The sequence below is a fragment of the Zootermopsis nevadensis genome, unplaced genomic scaffold (genome assembly GCF_977971745.1).
Source record: "Zootermopsis nevadensis isolate Lab colony 2312 unplaced genomic scaffold, Znev_1.0 Znev_ptg000024l, whole genome shotgun sequence".
Classification (NCBI taxonomy): domain Eukaryota; kingdom Metazoa; phylum Arthropoda; class Insecta; order Blattodea; family Termopsidae; genus Zootermopsis; species Zootermopsis nevadensis.
This window is the reverse complement of record NW_028259156.1, coordinates 14,819,547-14,841,214: the sequence shown is the minus strand read 5'-3', so window position 1 is coordinate 14,841,214 and position 21,668 is coordinate 14,819,547. Positions and strand designations below refer to the sequence as shown.

Genomic DNA, 21,668 nt, shown 5'->3' with positions numbered 1-21,668 from the left:
GGCACTTACGAATAACGGAAACCCGCAAATACGTTTTACGAAACTGATGGTCTCTCAGCTGGTTAAAAATTCCAAGCCTTTATGCAACATATGCTCTCAAGTGTTTTGACGCTGGACAGCATAATGAGAAAATTAAACCCGGTCCACAACACTCATCTTATTTCTTCAAATTTCTTCTTCTCCTAAAATATTGAATATTTTGGGAAAAATTAATTTTTGAGATAACTCGCCAATTTTAAATATTTCTGTAATTCTTCAAGATTTTAAACATTTTTGTAATTTCCAGAGCTTTAATTTCTGAAAACCTCCGCAAATTTTTATTTTCATGACCTTCACAGATAATTTAGCAGATTCGTGTAATTATCAAACTTTTTTACTTAAACCAACCCAACATAACCTCACAGAACCTACCCTAACCCATCCCAAATAACCTACATTCTGCCCAGTCTTGGGCTAACACTGGCTTCAACTTGCCATGACCTTGACCTAATCTCGATCTGACCTTGTTTGTTTGCCTTCGAGATTCGTATGGAGGCTACGTACTTTTATTATTTTAAATTCAACGATTCTTTTCTATGTTAGATTCTTAGAATATTTTGGAAAATTATGCATTTTCTAAATTGAAAATCTTTCGAAATTTTCAAAATTCTTGGAAGTTATTACATTTTAGAGCTTTTTCAAAATTTCGGAATTTTTTTATCTGTTGAAATTTTTAAAAATATTATAATTTTTTTAAAAATGTGTATTTTCGAAAACGTTTTAATATTTTGTTTTATTAGTTTTTAGCCACTTTTTGATGCTTGTGTAATTTTTACAAATTTTTAAAACTGAAATTCTCTTTAATTTTGAAAATTTCCCGAAATTCTTATTTTTTATGTTCACAGCCAATTTTGTAAGTTTTTAAATTTCTTAAAAAGTGTAAGTTTGGGAATTTTTGGGTTTCAAACTTTTTCGAAAGTGGCCAGTTTGCCAGTTTAAGAAATTTTAGTAATTTTTTAAAACAATTGGAAATTTTCACATGACAACAGTGTCAGTTTAGAGGACGCTATAATTTATGTCTACTGTAAATAACTTCTTTTTAATACGTGTGTGGATGTGGAATATCATTTATACATGTACTTCCAATGTATTAACAGCTTCGCAGTTTATGACGAAGATCATGACATAGGCAATAACATGCATCGCTACTGATTACCGCGTGAGGCGATAAACAGAACATCAGACGAATGAGAATTTTTTTTTTGAGAATTTGGTGGATGTAAATCTTGGACTGAGGACAAAAATATTAGGGAAATCGAAACAGCGAAAATTAAATATTTAAGTGTCCACGGATGAAAAAGATCAGACAAAAATTGAAAGCGAAACTGGCACTGTTTCAAATGAAAGAGATATAAAAATAACACAGGTATGAAATCGTAATAACCTTGAGCGCAATCCGCGAAAATAAGAAAGAAACGATAATCAATAGAAATTTTATCCCAGTGACTTATTTGTTTGAGATGAATAACAACTTTTTATCTATTAATACACGGCGAAGAAAGATAACAGAGCAGTAATTTAATTGAGATATAATGCGTGTGGTACTTTTCTGACGATACTCGTGTGAAATACGTTCAGAGTACGAGCGCAATAAAGTAGTAGTTAGTAGCGGCAATGCAGTAAATATGTCCGAGAAAAGCAAATCAAAGTCTTCCACTGGAGACGATCCAAATGATGACAGCACCAGGAAAGGTGACGAGGTCAAAGTTCATGAAGCTATAAGCTCTTTGCGTGAACTTGTTTTAGGTGAGTTTAAAGCCACGATACTTTAAGTTACATCTTGTTAATATTTATATAAAATGAACGTTCTTGTAACTTGTGTGAAAGTACATTAATATTGTGTGAACGAGGCATAATTTAGCAATATTGCAGCGTTATATAGGCTTACTATATAGGAAATAATTTAATTTATTTGAACAAAATTATCAATCCGGTCAGAAAATGAGTTTCTGTAGGCTGGGTCACTAACAGTGTCCCCTATAAACAGGTGAGAGGAACCTCAAAGTGAGGACGGATGACAGCTTCATGCTTCGATACTTGTGGGCAAATGAGTTCAATCCGAAAGAAGCATTCGACAAGGTGAGAACATAAAAATCATTTTGAGTAAAATGTGAAGTATATTCCCACAATCGACATTCTTATGATTAAAGGAATGTAATATCGTATGAATACTACACAGAGTAATGGAGCGGTCCTAAAAATATATAAATCTTTTGAAGTAGAAGCTCACTTATATGAAGTTCCTACCTTAAAGAAAACTCATGTCTTGTTTACAAAGATCAGTTAATTAATCCTATTTAAGGAAATAAGTTCTGTTTATTTTGAAAATGATACGAAACTCACACATACTTTTTGGACAAAATACAGATTACTGAACGCTTTAGCAGGTGGGCTTCGAAGGGTAATGTGGTGTGTACACAACATAACATGGACGGTAATGGATGATTTACAGGGTTTAAAGACCAGAAGTTATTAGAATACGTGAAATTTATATGCAAATACCTAAATACGCACCAGATATATGAATAACAAGCATATGAACAATTAATAAATTCATCAAAATAAACTCATTTTCAGATGGTGAAATTCTACAAGTTTAAGGCCAAGCACGAGAAATACTTCTGTAGCAAATCTCCTTCGGAGTACAAGGAACTTCTTTCGCAGAACTTCTTCACAATTCTGCAGGATAGAGATCACAGTGGACGTCGTTTGCTTTTGGCAAAAATGGGTAAGCCTTATTAGCCAAGAAAAGGGGTCTATGTGATTTAATTTAGTTGGCTTCAGGTTCACTAAGCGATGCACGTGTTCTGCTTCACAAGTGTTCAGTATCTCTGGCGATATTTCTTCCTTAATTTGAAACCGCAACTCATCATAAGCACCTTCGAAGTTCTTTCATCCAATCCGTCTACCGTCAGTCCAATATTTCTTGTTCCCTGTAAACTATAATTCTAAATTACCTTGAAAATTTCTTCCTGCTGCCACTATAAAATTATGATATGGAATTCTGTATTTAGTACTAATAATTCGTAGTTAGTCTGTATCACCCCTCCCCCCCGTTTCGATCTCTGAGTGCAAATCCTGATATTTATTTCAGAAATTAGTTGGGACTTAGGAAACTTCAACACCGTTTCATATTAATTTCTCTAATTTATAGAACTTTGGGCACGTATAAAAAGCAGGTCTGGTCATGTCTTGTATAATTCTACTTTTAAGCCTACTAAACCATAATTATTTTAAGGCCCTTTATATTACGTAATTGTCTCTGCTATTACCTCTGTAATGCGAAGGGAAGGAATTCGTAAGCGCTAAGCCAGCTACAATATTTTTGAATCCGTGGAGTTTAGGTATAATATCTATTCCAGTAACATACCTAGGTCCACGATAACCTAAACATAGAGTGGCTAGGTCAGGAACAGAGAAAGGAAATAAACTCATGATGGTAATGAGCAAATGTATCTTTAATGGGACAGGTGACATCGATACCAAAACGACTTCCCTTGTGGAATGCATCAGACTAAATGACTTGTGGATGGAACTGGTAATGGACGAAGAACAAAGCCAGAAGAATGGAATCGCGCTCATTCTGGACGTAGGAGGTCTTCCTATGCGGCTCTTAAAGTTCCTGTCACCTAAAGCTGTAATCATAAGCGCGCAAAAGGAGGAGGTAATAGACGACTACAATTCTCAATAAATTTCTGTGTCTAACAGACAATTCGACGTGTCATGGGCCATCTTCTTCAAATGGTGATTTTATATTATAATTTAAGATCTTTACTCTGCCTATATCAGCAGGATTTCAAGTGTGGAAGATCAAGTGAATATTCTATGTTGGGGTGTTCTATCAGACTACACCGCGCAACGTCCTAGACGACAGTCATAGTCCTAAGTTTTTCTCTGAAATCTAATAGCTATAAAGACGTACTGAATAGGGTTTGTCGGTTTTTAAAAACCGGGTTTAAAAACAAGTTTTTTTGGATAAATTTGTAAAATTCGAAAACAGGTTTTTAAAATTTAAAAAACCGGTTTTAGATACTATAATTAATATGTAAAAATTTCTGTTAAATGAACTAAAAATTTAAAGACTGAAATTAGTTCCAAATTATTAAATGCTTTAGAAGTACGAATTCAAGAAAGAAGACAAGTTGGATTGGTAACCCTTTTGCTATATTTGCAAAATCCACAAAACATACCAACAAAGAAATCTAGTTTATTTCCACTAGCTTCGAAACTCGATATTATTTAGTTATCTGGAAAAATATTGTCTAGAATATATCCAAATTCTTGTATGGAAACAGATTCCGATGATGAATATATCGGAGACGGAGAAACTATTAATCAGGGCAATGCTCTAAAAGGAGCCATGGAAAAATCAATTCATAGGTTTCTTGAGAAACCTGAAGAAATAATGTCAAATCCGAAGACACTGAAGGCCGAATTTTCAGTATTTGAGGCAACCAATAAAAGAACAAAGAATTTAGATTTATTATTTGATGCCCTGAAAAAGATAAAACCAAGTTCAGTAGCCAGTGAGAGAGTATTTTCTATTTCAGGCAATTTTGTATCTAGAGTAAGAACAAGATTAAGTAATCGTTTAGTGTACATTTTATGTTTTTTGAAATCATATTTCCTAAAGAAAAATACTAAATGAAATAATAATTTATAATTTATATTATGTACGGATATTAGTTATTTTAGTATTTTATTTGGTTTTGTATGGAGTATATTTCATTTTGTTATATTTTTGTAGTTCCATGAATATTAAATAAACTGAACAATTTTAAAATAAGTATACATATTTTTTTACTGTTTTAATTTTTTTGTAAAAATTCGAAAACCGTTTTTTTTGGAAATACTGGAATTCGAAAACTGTTTTTTTTCAAAAGTCGGTTTTTGTATAAACCCTAGTACTGAACGTAACGCACTCAACTCAAATATACAGTACAGTAATATTATATGGGCATAATATTTGAATAAGAACATTTTAACACTGAGGGTTTATTTTAAATTAAATTAAAAGCTACACAGTGTGTTTAGGCAATATCTGCTTCTCTTTCTAGATCCGCCCATGGAAGCACATTGACATTCACGTGGTAAACACATCCTCTCTACTGGACACGGTGGTCAGCATTCTGTACCCTATATTGGGTCAGAGAATAAAGCAACATGTCGGTATAATGTTTAACTATGATATTTCATTATCCTGAAATTAGACAAAAATAATTCACCAGTATACGTAACATAGAAATGAGGTTTTGTGTTAGGATAATCGAATTAAAAATGATGAAACAGCCGGGTCGGGTGGAGAGACGAGAAATGCATACAAAAGTTTGGTTGGAAAAACCCGAAGAGATCAATTAGCATATATAAACGTAAATGGAGTGATTACATTACAATCTGTATTAACGAATAGTGTTTCGGGATGTAGACTGGGTTCATCTGCCTCAGATTTGGGAACAGTGACGGGATTTTGTGAAAACGATAATGAACGTAATGGTTATCTCTTCCGGGAATCGAATCTCAGTCGTTTAAGCTTGTAGCCAGCCACTAAATGACTGAGACGTAAGATTTACTGGCTCAAAATACGAAACGTAATTAACATCTGCATTATTATTCACATTAACGACATTTCAAGTCAGACTTAATTATGTGAAAGTGTTTTTGGAAGTCCTTATTACAAAAACTCTGCATAAAGTTAACATCTAAATAATACAACATCGTATCTTTCTTTTCATCTATCATTTTGGGCCCAACTGTAAAAATTACGCGTTTTAAACCGTAGCACAGAGGACAGAAATATTTCAGTGCACGGAATCTTGTATTAAATTTCTATCCTGACGTATAATTTATGTACGAAATGACAGACAAGATTGTTTAATGTGTCAAAACTGAACCACTAAATACAAAGAAGCCAAGCGCAATGTGACAGATTATCGCCATGCTGAAATTAAACTTGATTTATCATGTATAACTTATGTGAGTGAGTCATCTGTAGAAGACGAAGATATAGCCACTTGAGAAAGAGCATGTCAGGATAATAATTTTTACACAAGGGATAATTTATGATTTTAAACATACTTCATTTGTGTTGGCCAAATAATGTCTCAATTTATACTTAAAACAGTTTTTCTTAAAATTTATAATTTCCGCACTATAATTTAAACTGCTGCCTTTACGTGCTGCGCAAGGCTTCTGAGAGCTCCTCTGATAACTGACGTTCTTGCATTCTTACAGATCCACTTTCATGGCCAAGACTGGGCTTCACTACACAAGTTCATTACGCCAGACATCTTGCCACAGGAGTACGGCGGACATATACCTCAAATCGATTTTGCAAAAGCTCATCAATATTTGTTTGACAACGAAGAGAAACTAATGGGTAAAGTAAACACTAAACTAAATGAAATTTTAATACATACGATACAATGATATTAAATATGACTGATACAATCATTGAACAAAACAGGACCTCTTAAAATAATGTTAACTTCACTGCTAGAAAACATGACACATAATATATATACAATTCATTTGATATGATAATCGACTTACGACGCACAACTGTGATTTAATTTATTTCATTTATTTAAAATCGTCCACGACCTCTAAATCAATACCGGTACTGAAGAGGATCGGTGTGGGGTAGGTTACGAACGCTATTATAAGACTGGATAACATCAGACAAAAGACAAAAGACACGACGTGTTGGAACGAAAGATGCAAAATATAAAGTGAAGGCTCAACATCAAAATTACTTCCAGGAATGACATACTAATAATAAAGAACAGTTCGCCAATATGACCAGTAATTTCGTGTGCCAGGAGCTAAAAAAACTATTCTGCACATTAACACCGGTACTAGATAGAGGCGAGAGATCAGATTCGCGCTCTGGCCGTGTTTATCAGAAAGGAAAGTACCTCCACCACTCACTTAACAGAAAGCCTCGTGATATTCAGAGTCGTTCTGGACTTCCTGGAGACAAAACCAAAGCCCGATCTAGCAATTACGCCCACGTCACCTGATCCGTTTTCTATCATTTCACTCAAAGGTGTTCATCCTATTTGAAAAATATACGAATTATTAGTGTATTTACGGCCTATATTACAGGATAAACTCGATCAAAACTGTGGGAAGTTCGCAATAAAAATCAAGAAATCGGTTGATGTGATGATACGGTGTTTATAAAGTCGCATTTTCGAATTTGTGGACAACTTTAAACACATCTTTAGTCATGTAAGATATGATATTTAGAAAAAACTATTATCATCTATATATAACCTAATTATTGTTTTAATTTTTACCATTTTTCAGAATTATTCTCTCTTGGATACGTCAAGTCATAATAAATCATATCGAGGATCGGAAATAAAAATGGTTTATTCCTGAATAATTATTATTTAATAAATGCAATTCAAATTAAAATAAAAACATTTAATGTCACATTTCACGTAAGTACTTTGTTTGGAAGCTCGATGTTCTGCTAACACACAGTCCTGTATCCTGTATCTGTTATCCACAGCATCTATTATTATGCCAAACTACACACAATTAGTCTTCCTTCGATTTTTAATTTTAAATTCAGTCGTATACACGGATAACATTGATAGACACTTACGAAGTAACTTTCAACAGTTCGAACAACGCGTACATTATCTTTAACTTACGGACTATAAACTAGTGATTATTATTGATTGAGTTTGAGCGAGCATCAAGTTTGAGGGGTTGAGCAAGGGTGGGGACGTCGCTAATACGCACTTGAAAGTGGCAGAATGACAGAGAACAAATGTAGATGAGATCAAGATATCAAAACAGAATTTGAAGTGAAATACAAAAGGAATAAGTAAGAACGATGCGAAAAACGTAGTGAAAAGAGAATAGAGAGGAAAAAGTTGAAAGAAACGACGAAAATGAATGATGTATGTATAGAACTAGGCATGGGACTACGAAAAAAGAATACGGCAGAACTCAAATCCGAGAGAGAATGTGTGAAGGCATGAAACAGAAAGATAATAATTTATCTGTTCGTGAACTTGAGCGCGACGCCATTAACATCCATCTGGGAGTGCAAATGAAGGTCCACGCTTTCTTACACTGCGATTGGGGTGAAAGTGAGTTGTTAGCTTCACGGTTAATCACATTATCCCCCGAGTAAATAGCTTGTAGTACTCGTTGAACAGGAGCTGACTTGATAAAAGTGTCTATCTGGAAACCAATGCCCGTCGTCCAGCCTGAAACTTTCTGACCGGAATAGGATAAATGAGTGAAGAAACGGAGATGAAGGATACAGGGAAACACATCAAGAAGTAGTTGAATATTCTTCCACTTTGTGATCAATACCTTCCCCTATTACGGTACTGAACCTCAACTTTGAATAAGAAATTAGATTCTGCGCCCCTCCGTCCGATGTCCACTGTAGGCGTCCTGCGACATATGTGGTCACAGAATTCTACGTTCATAAGCAAAGAGGTACAGCCTTAATATACGAGATGAAAAACAAAAAAATCAGACAGACAAACAAACTCACTGTGGAATATTCAACTTTCGTAGACAAGTGAAACTGCTTTAAAATCCAGAGGGACTCTTGGCGAGGTCAAAGGATTTTTCTTCTGTTTTTCGCGCCCCTACTCGCTCTGCGGTCCACACAGCCTCCTGTTCAATGAATACGAGATGCCCCTTCATCTGGCTTAAACGGCTGGGGAATGAAGCTGACCAAACACCTCTGTCTAGTGCCGAGGTCAAGAAACAGTGGAAATATATCTCAAATATAAAAGTTTGTGACGATGGTGAGTTATTTAAATAAAAAGTTTCTTGGATGTTATCCATCGTCTATATAGAGTCTCATCTCCGAAACGTCGTTAAATTTTATTATTTTATTAGACGATAGATAACATCCAAGAAACTTCTTATTTAAGTGGAAATATGACACTTAATAAGTACCAGAGGCAACTTTAATGGGAGACGAAAATGTCTGAAAGGAGAATTGTATTGTTAAGTAAATGGAGTGCAAGGCTATGAAATTAAGTGGAAGACCGTAACTTCGTAAGTGTCTCTCAATGTTCAACAAGTCATTTAATCGCCTTCTTGTTTGAATCATTAAAAAAAAATGCGAAATTTAAGAATGAATGGTCTTTGGGACATGAACAAAACCATATTTGCCTCTTCTCGGTAACGCGGCACAGAATGAAAGACGTTTGAATAGCAGAGAGCAAAGACGTTAGTTATGTCATGTGACCTGCAGATGGCACGGCAATCGCATTGATTTGTGCAGAGTGCCACCGCTTGCATGCGGAGCGCACCGGGTGGGAGAGCGGTCGATACGCCATGCGTGGGACTGCATCGAGATGCCCACACCGGCAAGAAGATTGTTAGCCCCAACAGCAGAGTCAATCCTTCAACATGAGCAGGCCATGAAGAGTTTTCGCCGTTAAACATATGTGAGTACTTCTAGTCGTGTGAGCATGCAAAAGATTTGACATAGAACGTTTAAATAACATCTTACGTTGCTAAATGTGGCGTACTGGAAGTTTCAAATTGCAACAAATATACACGAGACAGCAACGCAGGAGCCAATCAAAACGAACAAAAGGTAAACATATGAGTTGTTAATTTAAACACGTGGAAATTTGTTTAGAAACGAAAAAAAAAGTTTGAGTCGATAATTTTAAAACATCTTGCTTGCTGCGAAAGCAACGTCAACTATCTCTTTTACAGATGGTATTTATTTTGCGTAGAAACGTGCGTCAACCACAGAAAGTAAGACACACACACTTTAGAAGACTAAATTAGTAATTAATGCTATTTCACACGTTATTACAAACAATGAAAATGATTATGACTACAGCTTACTCAGCGTGCCACCAGTATAACCAACACAACGTTCAATATTGCTAATTTTAAGTTCAGAAAATTACGAAATGTATTTACAGCGCAAAAATACTATCGGTTTAGCTCTGACATTGGTTCTAGATTTAAAATTCGAGAATGCTAACTTTTTAGTGCCTCTTATAAATCGCATGATCATTTTAGGGACAAAGGAATTGGACATTCAATAAGAAATTTAGTGGAAATCAGTTCAACGTTTCACGAGTTATGAGCTAACACAAAACGTTCCTTTGTGTAATTGTCTCAGACGTAGTAACAGTTACGGAAAAAAGTACATTGGACACAATACATTTCGGATGACAAAGAAAGATGATCGGAAAGTAAATATTTAGCGGCCTGTTTTAAGTAAATAAAAATTTGTACTGTGTATTTGAGGCATAAAATTCAAGTGCGATACAGCTGAGCTAACCTAGTAGGTAGGAAGAAAAACTATTCGTGAATTTACTGTGTGCAGATAATTTTATCAAATATTCCTCACTGAAGTTGGTTGCATGCATATCCACGGAACTGAACACAGTCGGTGTATGATGCTATCGTGTATTCTGCTTGGTTTCCTCTGTAACCGGAGTTTATTAATGCGGAAGCTGAACAGAATTAAAAAAAAGTTGTCAGAACAATTATATCTATTTAATCACATCCTACATGTTCAAGGGAAACAGATTTTTTGTATGAAAACGTAAAAAAAAATCAAATATAAATTTGAGGCTGATAAGTCGTTATAAACAACTTGCTCATTCATGAAACGATATATTTTTTTACCATACTGCCAGCAAAACAAATTCAAACTTTGCTTAAACTGTAACCGCGAGAATGTGTGCTTTTGCAGGGAATTATTAAAGTTGTCGACGTTTATATAAATTCTGTTATGATAATTCATTCATTCGGAGTTTTGATTTGTATGTGCTGTCTGCGCAATGTTAATGAAATTTATTAAAAATGTGCAAGTCTAGATTCCTGCATGTTTCATCTCTGGAATTACTCAGCAGGATTTTGAAGAAATTTTGTACTGCAATGAAAGAACACTAAACGTTTGCCAACAATAACCTTTACTTTATATGGAAACCAAACAGAACAACATAATTATTTAACAAATTTTCTCAGTCCGAAATATTGGCACATAATATAAAACATCATCATAATCATGAGTTCTTCAGCCTGTTACAGGCCTTGACCGCCCCAAATATAACACATAGTTTCATTAATATACAAAAATTTTATTTGAAACAAAAAATTCTGTAAAGTCTCGGGATTTTTTTACTAAAGAGCCTACAACGACACGAACAAATATAAATATTTGTAATTCTGTATTTTGTATACGTACTTACCATGGATAAATGTCTTTAGTTGTAAGTGCAAAAAACGGTAAACAGAATAAGACACTAACGAAGCAAGTCATCAGCCTTACCTGAAAATGGAAACAAAATTCGTTATCTTAAAATACTGATGTCTTTTCAAAGAAAATCGCTTGCATACATTGTGCTAAGATTCCTAATATTTAAATGTGAATCACATCAAAATGGGGCATACTGGTAAATAAAATGTTATTGCCAAAATATCTGTGCCAACTTTACTGACATTGTAACGATATTATGTTACACGATGTCCATTGCCTAGGGTGTGTTTGGCACAGACGACAGATATGTCTGTCAAGGAGTCTTTAGGCGCCTGGTTAATATTATACTGATAGATTTGTATAATTTTTACTCTAAGACTGGCTATTGGCAATTATTGGGAACGTAACTGATATATTTCCAAAATATATGATGTCCATCACTGATTATAGAATAATAAAAAAGCTGTCAATAAAATGACAACCGATGATCTGAATAGGGCGTGAAGATAATTTAACACCAAATTAAGTAGCTATATGACAAAGAGTTAAACTCCTTAACCTTACACATTACGTGTTACACCCCTTAAAATGTTACTGTGTTCTAGTTTCAAAGTTTGTCGTAACCTGTTTTGGTTACGTTTCGTTTTGCATGCAATGTTCTACATTTGTTAACGCCACATCAGTGAACTATTTTATTTGAAAGTGGCATGCTAACTTGTGTTTTTTTACAAGATTTTACAGTTCTCAACTTCTGATATATTTTCAAATATTTTAATTCTTCAGGTATTACCATTCAACTGTTTTACATGTACAAAATTTCGTATATAAATTACGTTCATGTAACGAGATTGTGGCTCACGAAATATTCACCTCATTCAATTCTAATATAAATTTTTTCGTTTCTTTCCTGCTAATTCTGGAATAACGTACACCACTCATATAACAGAGTAATAATTGTACAAGGAAGGATAAAGCAAAACGCAGAAAAAAGAACGCTCATTTCCGGTTGCAAAACCATAACCGTGGAGATCAGGCGAGCTGTTGCACGCAGTAATGAGATTAGAGACTGAGTCGCATACCAGGCATTCATCGAAGTTTCACTACGACGCGACGCTGTGGTCCCGGAGACCATCGATCGAAACTCAGCGCTGCCTCGGCTCCATTACGCTCTGCCAAATGACGTATGTACTAGCAGAAATACCGCACTCTATTCTTAATCACCTGACTTAACAATTTGATACTCACGGTACACGTGTATCCAAGTGGAAATACAATAAGAAACCACAGGTGCGATATAACGCGACAATTATACATGAGGTAGGGTGACCGGTGAGGTCACCGTAACTACGAACAGTGATGCGAAAAAATCTAATGCGTTGAAAATTACTTTAGTTTGCGGATTATGACGAAGCCTGCAGGTACGTAACTATGAAATATATAATAAACTGCAACTGGTGTTTATATGGTATGCTGGTTATTAGGTTACTTGATAAAACTGGTAAAGTTATATACGTGATGTCAAATCATAAAAAATTTACATTTAAAATGACGTGAATAAAAATTATAATTCTCCGCGTAAAGTTGAATAAACCATCTGAAACATTATAGAAGACATTTGCATATTCGTCACCGTGACAACCTCAAATCAAAAACAGAATGGTAAGTTTGTTGGAGTCTGTGTACAGATGAGCCTATATGCTAAAACAGTGACAAAGAATTCAAGTCACTGCAGAGACATTAATATAAAAGACAAAATGTTTCAAAATAACTTTATCTGTTTACATTAACTTTAGTTTTCGACAATTTAACGAGAAAAGAAGATAGTACGACTTAGAAATCTATTATATATTAAAATCATTTCGGTAGTGTATTACAATAATTACGAATGACGGCCAGAATATGGTTACGAATTAGTCTTTAAATTTGTAAAGCGGTTTAATATAAAACTGCATGCCTGCTTCAATATAACTTCATCCAATTTGCAGAAACCGGCCCATTAAAATTCTAATTATATCCCAAGTATGTGTAAATATCGTATTCAGAATCAACTACACAAAGTTAAAAAGAGTTATTCACTATTTTTCATAATATGATGTTCATTTAATGAAATTAAATCAACTACAGAATGAAAAATATTGCTACGGATGAAATTCCATCACACATGATTTCACTCATTGACAGATTATATCCTTATTTTATTTTATCAGATACTGACCGAATCGAACAAAGTTTTAGATGGTGAAGAAGGCGGTATACTGGATCTGTAAGGACCGAAATTAAATTCGCACCTCAAATTTAAGCTTAGAACTCCAATGTAACCAAAGTACTTTTTCATTTTATTTAAATTATGCAGGATCACATGGAAACTATGAAAAATACCTACTAATATGTTTACTTACACGCATTTCTAAGCATAACGAGAATCATTCATGTACATTCGAAGAAATCTGACTTCAAAAACCAGTTTCTGACGTTCTTAAAGAAAAGTGAATTCGCGGTAGGAAGTTACGAGGATCTTGCGTGAGCATTTCAGAGGATAGATTGTGGATCGATACAGAAATGGATGAAGGTTTTAATGGCAAGGATTAGTGTTACCTTGATGAAGCGACAGTTAAGTTTATTGCCAGATAAAGTGACGAGGGTCGCGTGAAGGCAACAGGAATAAAGGCAAAATAAGACGAACAAAGCTACATATAGAGTTAAGACTGATTTGGAAAGAAATCCATGGAAAATATCTGGGGTGTGGTAGCTAGAATTGTGATGACCTCTACAACTGGCCTATTCGTTTTTGTTTTTTTTCAGGACTTAATTAACAGTGCTTCACTTTCATTTGACTACTCGTTGGTGTGTTGCAGCATGTTCTAACGATGCCGGCCGATAACATGTTCCCTGGTCTCGCCTTACCAGGCCAGAAACCTGACCAGGTGTTAATCACCCCGTCTTCCACGGACAAACTGTTACTCCCTGTAGCCAACATCACTACAACATCTGCAACCAGTGCGGTATCCTCTGCAGCCCTCCGAAAAGTTCCACTGCTGTCACCGGAGTGGGCAGATAAAGCTGCCGTTGAGCTTAACGAGAAGCCAGAAACCGTCCAAACAAACATCAGCTCCCTCAGAAGCATGGTACTAGGTAAGACTAACAGTTACAGTAAGAAACATTTAGCTCTTTCTAAATAAAGACATTTTCACAGCTCAGAATTAATGCAGATATATCTGAAACTGAATCTTGTAGAAATTAAGCTCTCCCATGCATGATACCAAAAGAGCTTCAAAGTAATGCATAAGCATCACATATCGAAAGGTGAAGGGAATGGAAATATACTTCCATGCATTTTTTTATCCAGAACTTGATGTGAGTGGTTAGCGTATAGTTCCGGCCGCTTTATTCCGGATAAAGGAACAGACCACTTGTAATACATCGAGATAAATTGGAAGCAAAGAGTGCCGTGTATGAAGGAGTAAAGTGGTTTAACCTGTCTTGGGACTTAAGTCTGCTGAGTTCACAAACTACATAAAGCTCTGGGCCGCTTATCTGTTTGCAGCTGAGACGCATCTCCACGTGCGGACAGACGACGCCTTCCTTCTGAGATTCCTTCGAGCTCGGAAGTTCAACTGCGCCGAAGCGTTCCGCATGGTTCGTATGACGTCGTTAAACAAGTAAAGCAGAGTCCCGATTATCACACCCAAACGGGATCGGAGAACGATCGGTTAATCGAAGAAGTCGGATAACACGGTAGACTAATAAAAGACGAGGGTAAAATATCAATTCAAATTATAACTCAATTTTTCGACATTGTCAAATGAAGAAGAAACCTCGCGAACAAAAATAGTATTTAACATAATATAAATTTGTAAATGACTAAATTAATTTTTTAAAAGAAATTAGTAATGGGTATTTGCTCTGACGGGACGGCACGTCGGATAAAATGGAATGCCGGATAATCGAGACTCTACAATATGTAACGACGAAGTAAACGAAACAGAGCCCTTCTTGGGAACCTAACTGTCGCTCAGCTGGTCAAGATATCCCACCCAATTTATGCAAATCGAATATTCATTATCGCAAATAGACCCTTACAAGTCAAACAGTCTATAGGTTCTCCACAAAACAATAAACTTATCGGTTATTTTAAAATATAAACGAATTTTGATAGATTTATAACATCGACTATTTTATTTTATTTGGGGCGGGGGGTTATTTTCTTTCTGTGTGAACCACGTCTGTAGCTTAGCATATATCTAACACGAAATTCAGCTGTTAATAGGCGACCTCCAGCACATCTTGGGTAAGTGTAGTGATTTTCAATTATTTTTTATTCTGTTTTTACCTACGTCTCTTTCGAGAAGTAGACTAATAGTAATAAGACCAGTTATTCGATTCCACGCTTCGACCTTTATATAATTCTCCCCCGAAAAAAAGATCAAGGAACTGTGATCAGAAGAACATGGAGCTTTAGCAGTTTCAATAGTAGATATTTTTTATCCATCCACTTATTCGGAAACCGGGCATACGACTGTTGTCGCTACCGAAATGTGGGAGTGCTCCATCTTGGTATAATCAGTGGACGGAGAAGAAAGACCTTCCCGTTAATAAATATTACCACATGAGGCCCTGCCTATGCTTCCGTACAGTTACAGCGGTACTACATCATGAAACTCCGGTGTCCTGAGCTGTTCAAAACTCCGCGCCCGTCGGAGAAGCAGCACATCCTGGAGATGCAAGCTCAGAACATGCTGGAAGACCGGGACAGCAACGGTCGCAGAGTGTACATATTTCGAGTAGGTCAGTGCAGCTATCTAACTTACCTACAGCACCTAGCCTTTGGCAATGAACGGATACATTTCCCGTTTATACCTCATAATCCTTGGTAGGATTATTCTAAAAATATCTGGGGACGTTGTACTGTTTTTAATCCTATTTTATTTTCTGGCAGCAGTTTCTAAAATATAATTATACAGCTTTTAATTTCCGTATAAACGAAACCTTACTCTGCGTGCGCGGTGTTCGGTGCAAAGAGCCTAACCGAAACGTAGTTTGAATTGACTTAAGCTGATTTTACCAAACACAAGACACATAATGTGCGCTCGTTTCTAACCGCACAGGAAGCATCTACACTCTTAATATAGCGGAAGACATCGTGCTTCAAACTATACATGATTCCCGTTATACACGGTGGTTTCTTTCCCGCAAATCACCGTTTATATTGAAAACGCAGAGAACTGTGAACGGGGGTCACCAAATTAGATTAGTCAGATGATGTAGTTGTGGGTAGAGGATCCCACAGGTGCAACTTCAAGCATGACAGACTCTCCAGCTGAGGCTGAAACCAAGGGTGGAGTGGAAGCTGAAAGAGCTTCTCATGACAGCCAAAACCGCGGATATGCTAAACCGCGTGTAACTGACACTGCTGTGTGTGTGCTTACAGAGAAGTGCGATGCCGCGAATGTGAGCATTGAGGACATTTTCCGCACAAATCTCTTGGCACTGGAGCACATCGTCCAGGAACCGGAGACACAGATAGCAGGTCTCGCCGTCATTGTGGACATGAACGGCTTCGGTTTCCAGCACGCCAAGTTCCTCTCGCCGTACTATGCCCGTCGCACCGTCGACGTCATACAGGTACCGCGGCACTTGACGACAGACTTAATCATCCTTGTCATTTTACGATTATTTACTTTTCGCTTGAAAGCAATACAGCCTTCTCAAAACAATGGACTTTTATACTGAGTCTGATTAATTTAGGCTCCATACGATCGCTTTAATGATAAGGCAGCAAACATATCTGAAACGTCGGTAAACATTTACCGGATATAAAGGTGGAAAGTAATTTTCATACCCGCAGCCTTGAGAACCTGAAATCTGACATAAATGCAGTTCACGACTAGCTCATCCCAAGCGTCGTATCACGTGGAACGTGCTGTAGTTAAAGAACTATGTTGCCATAGTAACTGTGAATAGGTTACCAATATTATTTCTGATGATGGAAAGAGAAAGTTTCTGAAACATCGACTTCCTGTGACAATAATCTGTGAGATATATTAGATAATTATGTACTCATTCTAAAACTCTTCTGAAGACGCATAAATATATTTCAACCACATGATATAAAGTTTTATTTTTACATAAAGCTAACTCATTTAGGGGCTGTCGTGTAACGAACGTCTGCCTGTCGATCCACATGTTTCATATCCGAAGCTACTAAACATATCTTAATGAAATATGTTGGTTATTACACTTAGTTCTAAACGTTACACGAAGCACAAATCTAAATTTATCGATTATTCGATATTATTTTATCGTAGAAAGTAGGCCTATTGATACATGATATAGATCTCATTACATTCTATAACTTTTATTTAAAACATTTTAGATATGTTTAATATTTTAGTGAAATATAAGTAGAATAAATTCTAATTCTGTGTCGAGTATCTACAGTGCAATTAACTTCAGTGAAACAGACCAGCAAGCGTAATACACGAAAAAGGACAGTGAGATTCGCGCTACAACAAAAGAAAGCATTTCACTGCATAACTGCATAGCTGAAATACGACACGAATCAACATTTTCATCCCTTCAACTCTGCAGGCCTCTATAAAGACAGTAACATGGTGTTTTATTTTATATCTTCCAGGAGACATTTCCGCTGAGGTTCAAAGGATTCCACGTGATAAATCAGCCGTTCTACTTTGACGCTGTGTTCGCTGTGCTGAAACCCTTCCTCAAGGAAAAGATACGAAGACGGGTAAGCAATTCTTCGCTTAGCCCTGGGCGTCTTTTCTCTGACAGCAACACCACGATTTACGGAAGATACGGATAAGACTTTGTAGTGAATGTTATTTCTTTTACAGACCGTCGCACTTTTCACTTATCCTTGGGTTGTTTTAGATATTTAATTTAAATGCTATGTACAGATATCTTCCTAACCAGAGCCTATAGTTTGTGGAATTTAATTCAGTTTAATTACACCATGAAATATAAAGTCCCATAATGAAAACAAATTAAATACAGAGGTGTTCCGAATATTTATAAGTAATATCAATAACAAAACACTAACAGTTGATACAGATTCGTGCCTTTATTTTAGAACAAACAATTGGTATTGGAGACGTTGTTGCTGTATTACTACTTGCAGGCAGAACTAATTCTATGGAGCAGAGTCCCTTCTAAGCAGCTTAGATATTTAGAAATTCACTGCCTTTTAAGGAAGTTAAAGAGTCCGCCACTGGACAATACCACAACCAAATGAATTCAGTCGAGAGTCTGACATCCTGTTTTTCTTTAAAATACATTTTATATTATCCGCCTAGATTTCCTAATTAATAACGTTAACAAACATGTCTTCCGACAAAATGTTGCAAGAATTTTTTATGGCTACCATGCAGGATACATATCCTGTCATCTCATCCTCAATGATTTGATGACTCCAACAGCATTTGGAGAGACGAAGCTTCACACCCATATGAAACGTTAAAATTATAGACATGAATATCGTGTCTCCGTTATCAGGGTCCTGTTGATGGGGCCAGTAAGCACCTCTGAAACGTCGGTCAGTTTCTACCAGACTACACGGCGTGAAATCTCATTATAAAATTATAGTTTCATATTTTAGTTATATTTTAAAGTGCAATTTTGTCCTGCATTCTGGCGATAGACTCAATATGTAGTTAATTTTCTTTACTTTAATTTATAACTAATTTCTTCTCAAGTCTGATAGAGCTTTTGAAAACTTCATACTTACTGACTGCTTTATTTTTACCTTGTTATTAGATGTGTGAATCGGATAAATATTATTTATATATTCTCGTTTGGAATTAACGTGCATTATCAGCATTTTCAATCTGCCCATGGAATGTTTATCTGCAGATCTACTTGCACGGTAGAGACTTAATCTCTCTGCACGCGTTCATCAGCCCAGAAATCCTGCCGGCAGAATATGGAGGCAGGAAGCCTAGTTTCGACAACAAGGGATGGAGATTGTCGCTTCTGGCGAACGAGGACAAGTTTGTTGGTGAGTATACAGTGTCGCTCACTCACAAAACATCGAAAACAACGAAACTTTATTCCAAGTCAATCAGTTCGTAGTAGCCTTCGTTTTCTATAACATCAGTAAATGTGTGTTAATGTTTGTTTCAGAACTGGAGACTTATGGATATAAAGTCGAAGATTTATCAGAATAGGAAGTACAATGACTCTTTACTGTGGATTCTATACCCAAGACTTGTGGAAGTCACTTCCATTCTTTTACAGAACCATTTGCAGTGAGACAGCGCGTTTAAGATGTTGAAAGAGAGGGTTACTGACATTGTTTCCTGATCGATTCAATGTATTCTTGTTCCACCTTAAACGCTTTTCATTTTTTTACCTGGATTTCGAAACAGACGCTTTAAAAGTCAGTAAATTTAGCTTAAGTTTAGTTTCATTAAGTTTCTCACTTGGCTGTGGTAAATATTACAAAATATAGATACACATATTTACGTCTTTAAAATTAATTTGCAAACTAAGTCTTTATTAATGAAGCCATTGGTGTGGGTATTATGAAGCGTGCGTAAAAAATTGACTTTAAAATAAATTGTACATATCATTATATTAACTAAGGTATTATGGTCTTTTGGATTGTGACGCCGTGTAGTACTGTAGGTGGCTACCAATATTCCTACAGAAGGAGACCACATGGTTTCACAGCCCAGAAAACAACAACATTTTCACCTACCTCATTGCATTACTTGTATAAACGGTCTCAAAGATTATGTCGTCCCTGCTGATAAACCAGAAAAAATAATTTTTAATTTAGATACATTTCTCTGCGGGGAAAACTTTAGAATATTTGTTTAGTAAACATTCTATGCACTACGTATTCACCTACTTTTCAAATTTATTGAATATGATGATATATGAGTATTATAAGTCACAATGAGGCTCACACAGCTATCAACAGACGACAGAACACTACCAAATTTGATTTTAGTTGTAGACCTGTGTTACGTTTATATGCACATAGCAACTGCTATTATAGAAGTGAAATATCTACACCACAACGCATGGGTGTAAGAAGTTATTAAATGCAGGTATTAAAATGCATTCTCTATGCCATTAAACAAGTAAATCCTTTTAAAATATTTACACAAAAGTAAGACATAGCACTCGCCATAAACATGCAGGAAGCTCACGCATAAATCTTCATTCTGTGCTCACTGTTTGCTGAGCAAAGTGCTTACTGTCATTAAGTACGTTGGTCTAATTCAGAATCCCTATCCTAACTTCACAAATTAAATTCCGTTTTCAAATTGGCACACCTAACAGACTTAGGAAATTTCGTGAATGTTAAGATAGTGAATAAACAGCTTTAAAAATCATATTAATGCTTATAACTAAGTGAGATATCTGAATTCGACACACAGTTCATATTTATTTAAATTCTAATATTAAGTTACCATAATGACAGTGGAACTGCTTGCGAGGGTAACTTTTATTTTAATTGTTGATTGCTCTAGTGCTGATATAATAAAGTGAAATAGAAGGACGGTCTAAAGCCTTAAATTTGGCTTTCATTTCGAAGTTTTGTTTAAGGATATTAAAATATTAAAAAGTACTGTAATTATATTTCTGTACACAATGTATAAATTAAGAAAATGTCTTCATATCTTGTACAATTTATATCTTAGTACATAATCCATTATGTAAATGACAATTTTTGAAACATTAATCCATTACGTATGTAAATCTGTGTTTGCGGGTATGTATTACTGAACACGTACGTATGTGATTATACATGTACCAACGCTTGTGTATATCAAATCTCAAGATTGACCGAAGAAAATATATTCTACAGCTTTGTCCTTTGCATATACAGTATGATAAAACTTCCCCAATTACTCACTTCCATATGACAGATAATTTGGATATACATAAAATTGTCTAAGTAATTGCTGCAGAGCGTTTGAGTAAAGTTTCAACGCACTATAGAAATTATTATTATTATGTAATATATTATACTTTAGAGGCTAAGTTTTTAAATTCATCTTATTTGTCACATTCATAAATGAATTACATACTGTCCCACTCAAAGGGCTACGCCAACTATTACACACTAAGAAATCCACTCTCTAAACGAGGACATCACTAGAAATATTGAATTATTTCATCTGAGACACTGATTGAAATCGGTATGGACATAATTTCAGCTGGTTGGTTGGTCGATGAGCATTTGTAACGTACAGAGATTTCCTGTGTTACCATTCGGTGTATTATTGTCATACTCGGCATTGCTAATTTCTTCACGAACAGCAAAGGACACGCCCGGTGTAAAACTTATTAAAATAATCTGAGTTCTTAAAAGTACATGATCAAATTAAATTGTGACGAGGAACTAATTCATATTCTGCAAACTATCCAGTAATATTTGGTCACGAACTAA

General features: G+C 35.6%; 3 protein-coding genes across 7 annotated transcripts in view; 2 read left to right on the top strand and 1 right to left on the bottom strand.

Moving 5' to 3' along the window:
- LOC110830924 (alpha-tocopherol transfer protein-like) overlaps positions 1 to 21,668 on the bottom strand; it is a 182,946-nt gene that overhangs the window by 73,988 nt on the left and 87,290 nt on the right. The window lies entirely within an intron of this gene.
- On the top strand, positions 879 to 7,483 carry LOC110830928 (clavesin-1-like). Of its 2 annotated transcripts, XM_087355001.1 has the most exons (7): positions 880 to 1,785; positions 2,027 to 2,118; positions 2,617 to 2,767; positions 3,510 to 3,703; positions 5,097 to 5,204; positions 6,271 to 6,415; positions 7,348 to 7,483. In XM_087355001.1, the coding sequence occupies exons 1-7, from the start codon at positions 1,665 to 1,667 to the stop codon at positions 7,377 to 7,379; spliced, it is 843 nt and encodes a 280-aa protein (XP_087211127.1). In that variant the 5' UTR covers positions 880 to 1,664; the 3' UTR covers positions 7,380 to 7,483. The 2 variants fall into 2 exon arrangements, with proteins under 2 accessions (XP_087211126.1, XP_087211127.1); XM_087355000.1 differs by lacking the exon at positions 7,348 to 7,483 and having other exon boundaries at positions 879 to 1,785; positions 6,271 to 7,322.
- Positions 9,335 to 21,097, top strand: LOC110841559 (clavesin-2). Of its 4 annotated transcripts, none has more exons than XM_087354996.1 (8): positions 9,335 to 9,470; positions 14,107 to 14,383; positions 14,796 to 14,887; positions 15,886 to 16,036; positions 16,680 to 16,873; positions 17,886 to 17,996; positions 19,118 to 19,262; positions 19,388 to 21,097. In XM_087354996.1, the coding sequence occupies exons 2-8, from the start codon at positions 14,119 to 14,121 to the stop codon at positions 19,429 to 19,431; spliced, it is 1,002 nt and encodes a 333-aa protein (XP_087211122.1). In that variant the 5' UTR covers positions 9,335 to 9,470; positions 14,107 to 14,118; the 3' UTR covers positions 19,432 to 21,097. The 4 variants fall into 4 exon arrangements, with proteins under 4 accessions (XP_087211122.1, XP_087211123.1, XP_021942927.1 ...); XM_087354997.1 differs by lacking the exon at positions 9,335 to 9,470 and adding an exon at positions 9,514 to 9,622; XM_022087235.2 differs by lacking the exon at positions 9,335 to 9,470 and adding an exon at positions 12,222 to 12,432.

Bases quoted from the DNA above. Each gene is read 5' to 3' on its own strand.
- LOC110830928 (XM_087355000.1), top strand. From the start codon at position 1,665: ATGTCCGAGAAAAGCAAATCAAAGTCTTCCACTGGAGACGATCCAAAT. The intron at 2,768-3,509 runs GTAAGCCTTATT...TTAATGGGACAG, and splicing joins TTTGCTTTTGGCAAAAATGG to GTGACATCGATACCAAAACG. The intron at 5,205-6,270 runs GTCGGTATAATG...GCATTCTTACAG, and splicing joins GTCAGAGAATAAAGCAACAT to ATCCACTTTCATGGCCAAGA.
- LOC110841559 (XM_022087234.2), top strand. The intron at 16,037-16,679 runs GTCAGTGCAGCT...GTGTGCTTACAG, and splicing joins AGTGTACATATTTCGAGTAG to AGAAGTGCGATGCCGCGAAT. The intron at 19,263-19,387 runs GTGAGTATACAG...TGTTTGTTTCAG, and splicing joins GAACGAGGACAAGTTTGTTG to AACTGGAGACTTATGGATAT.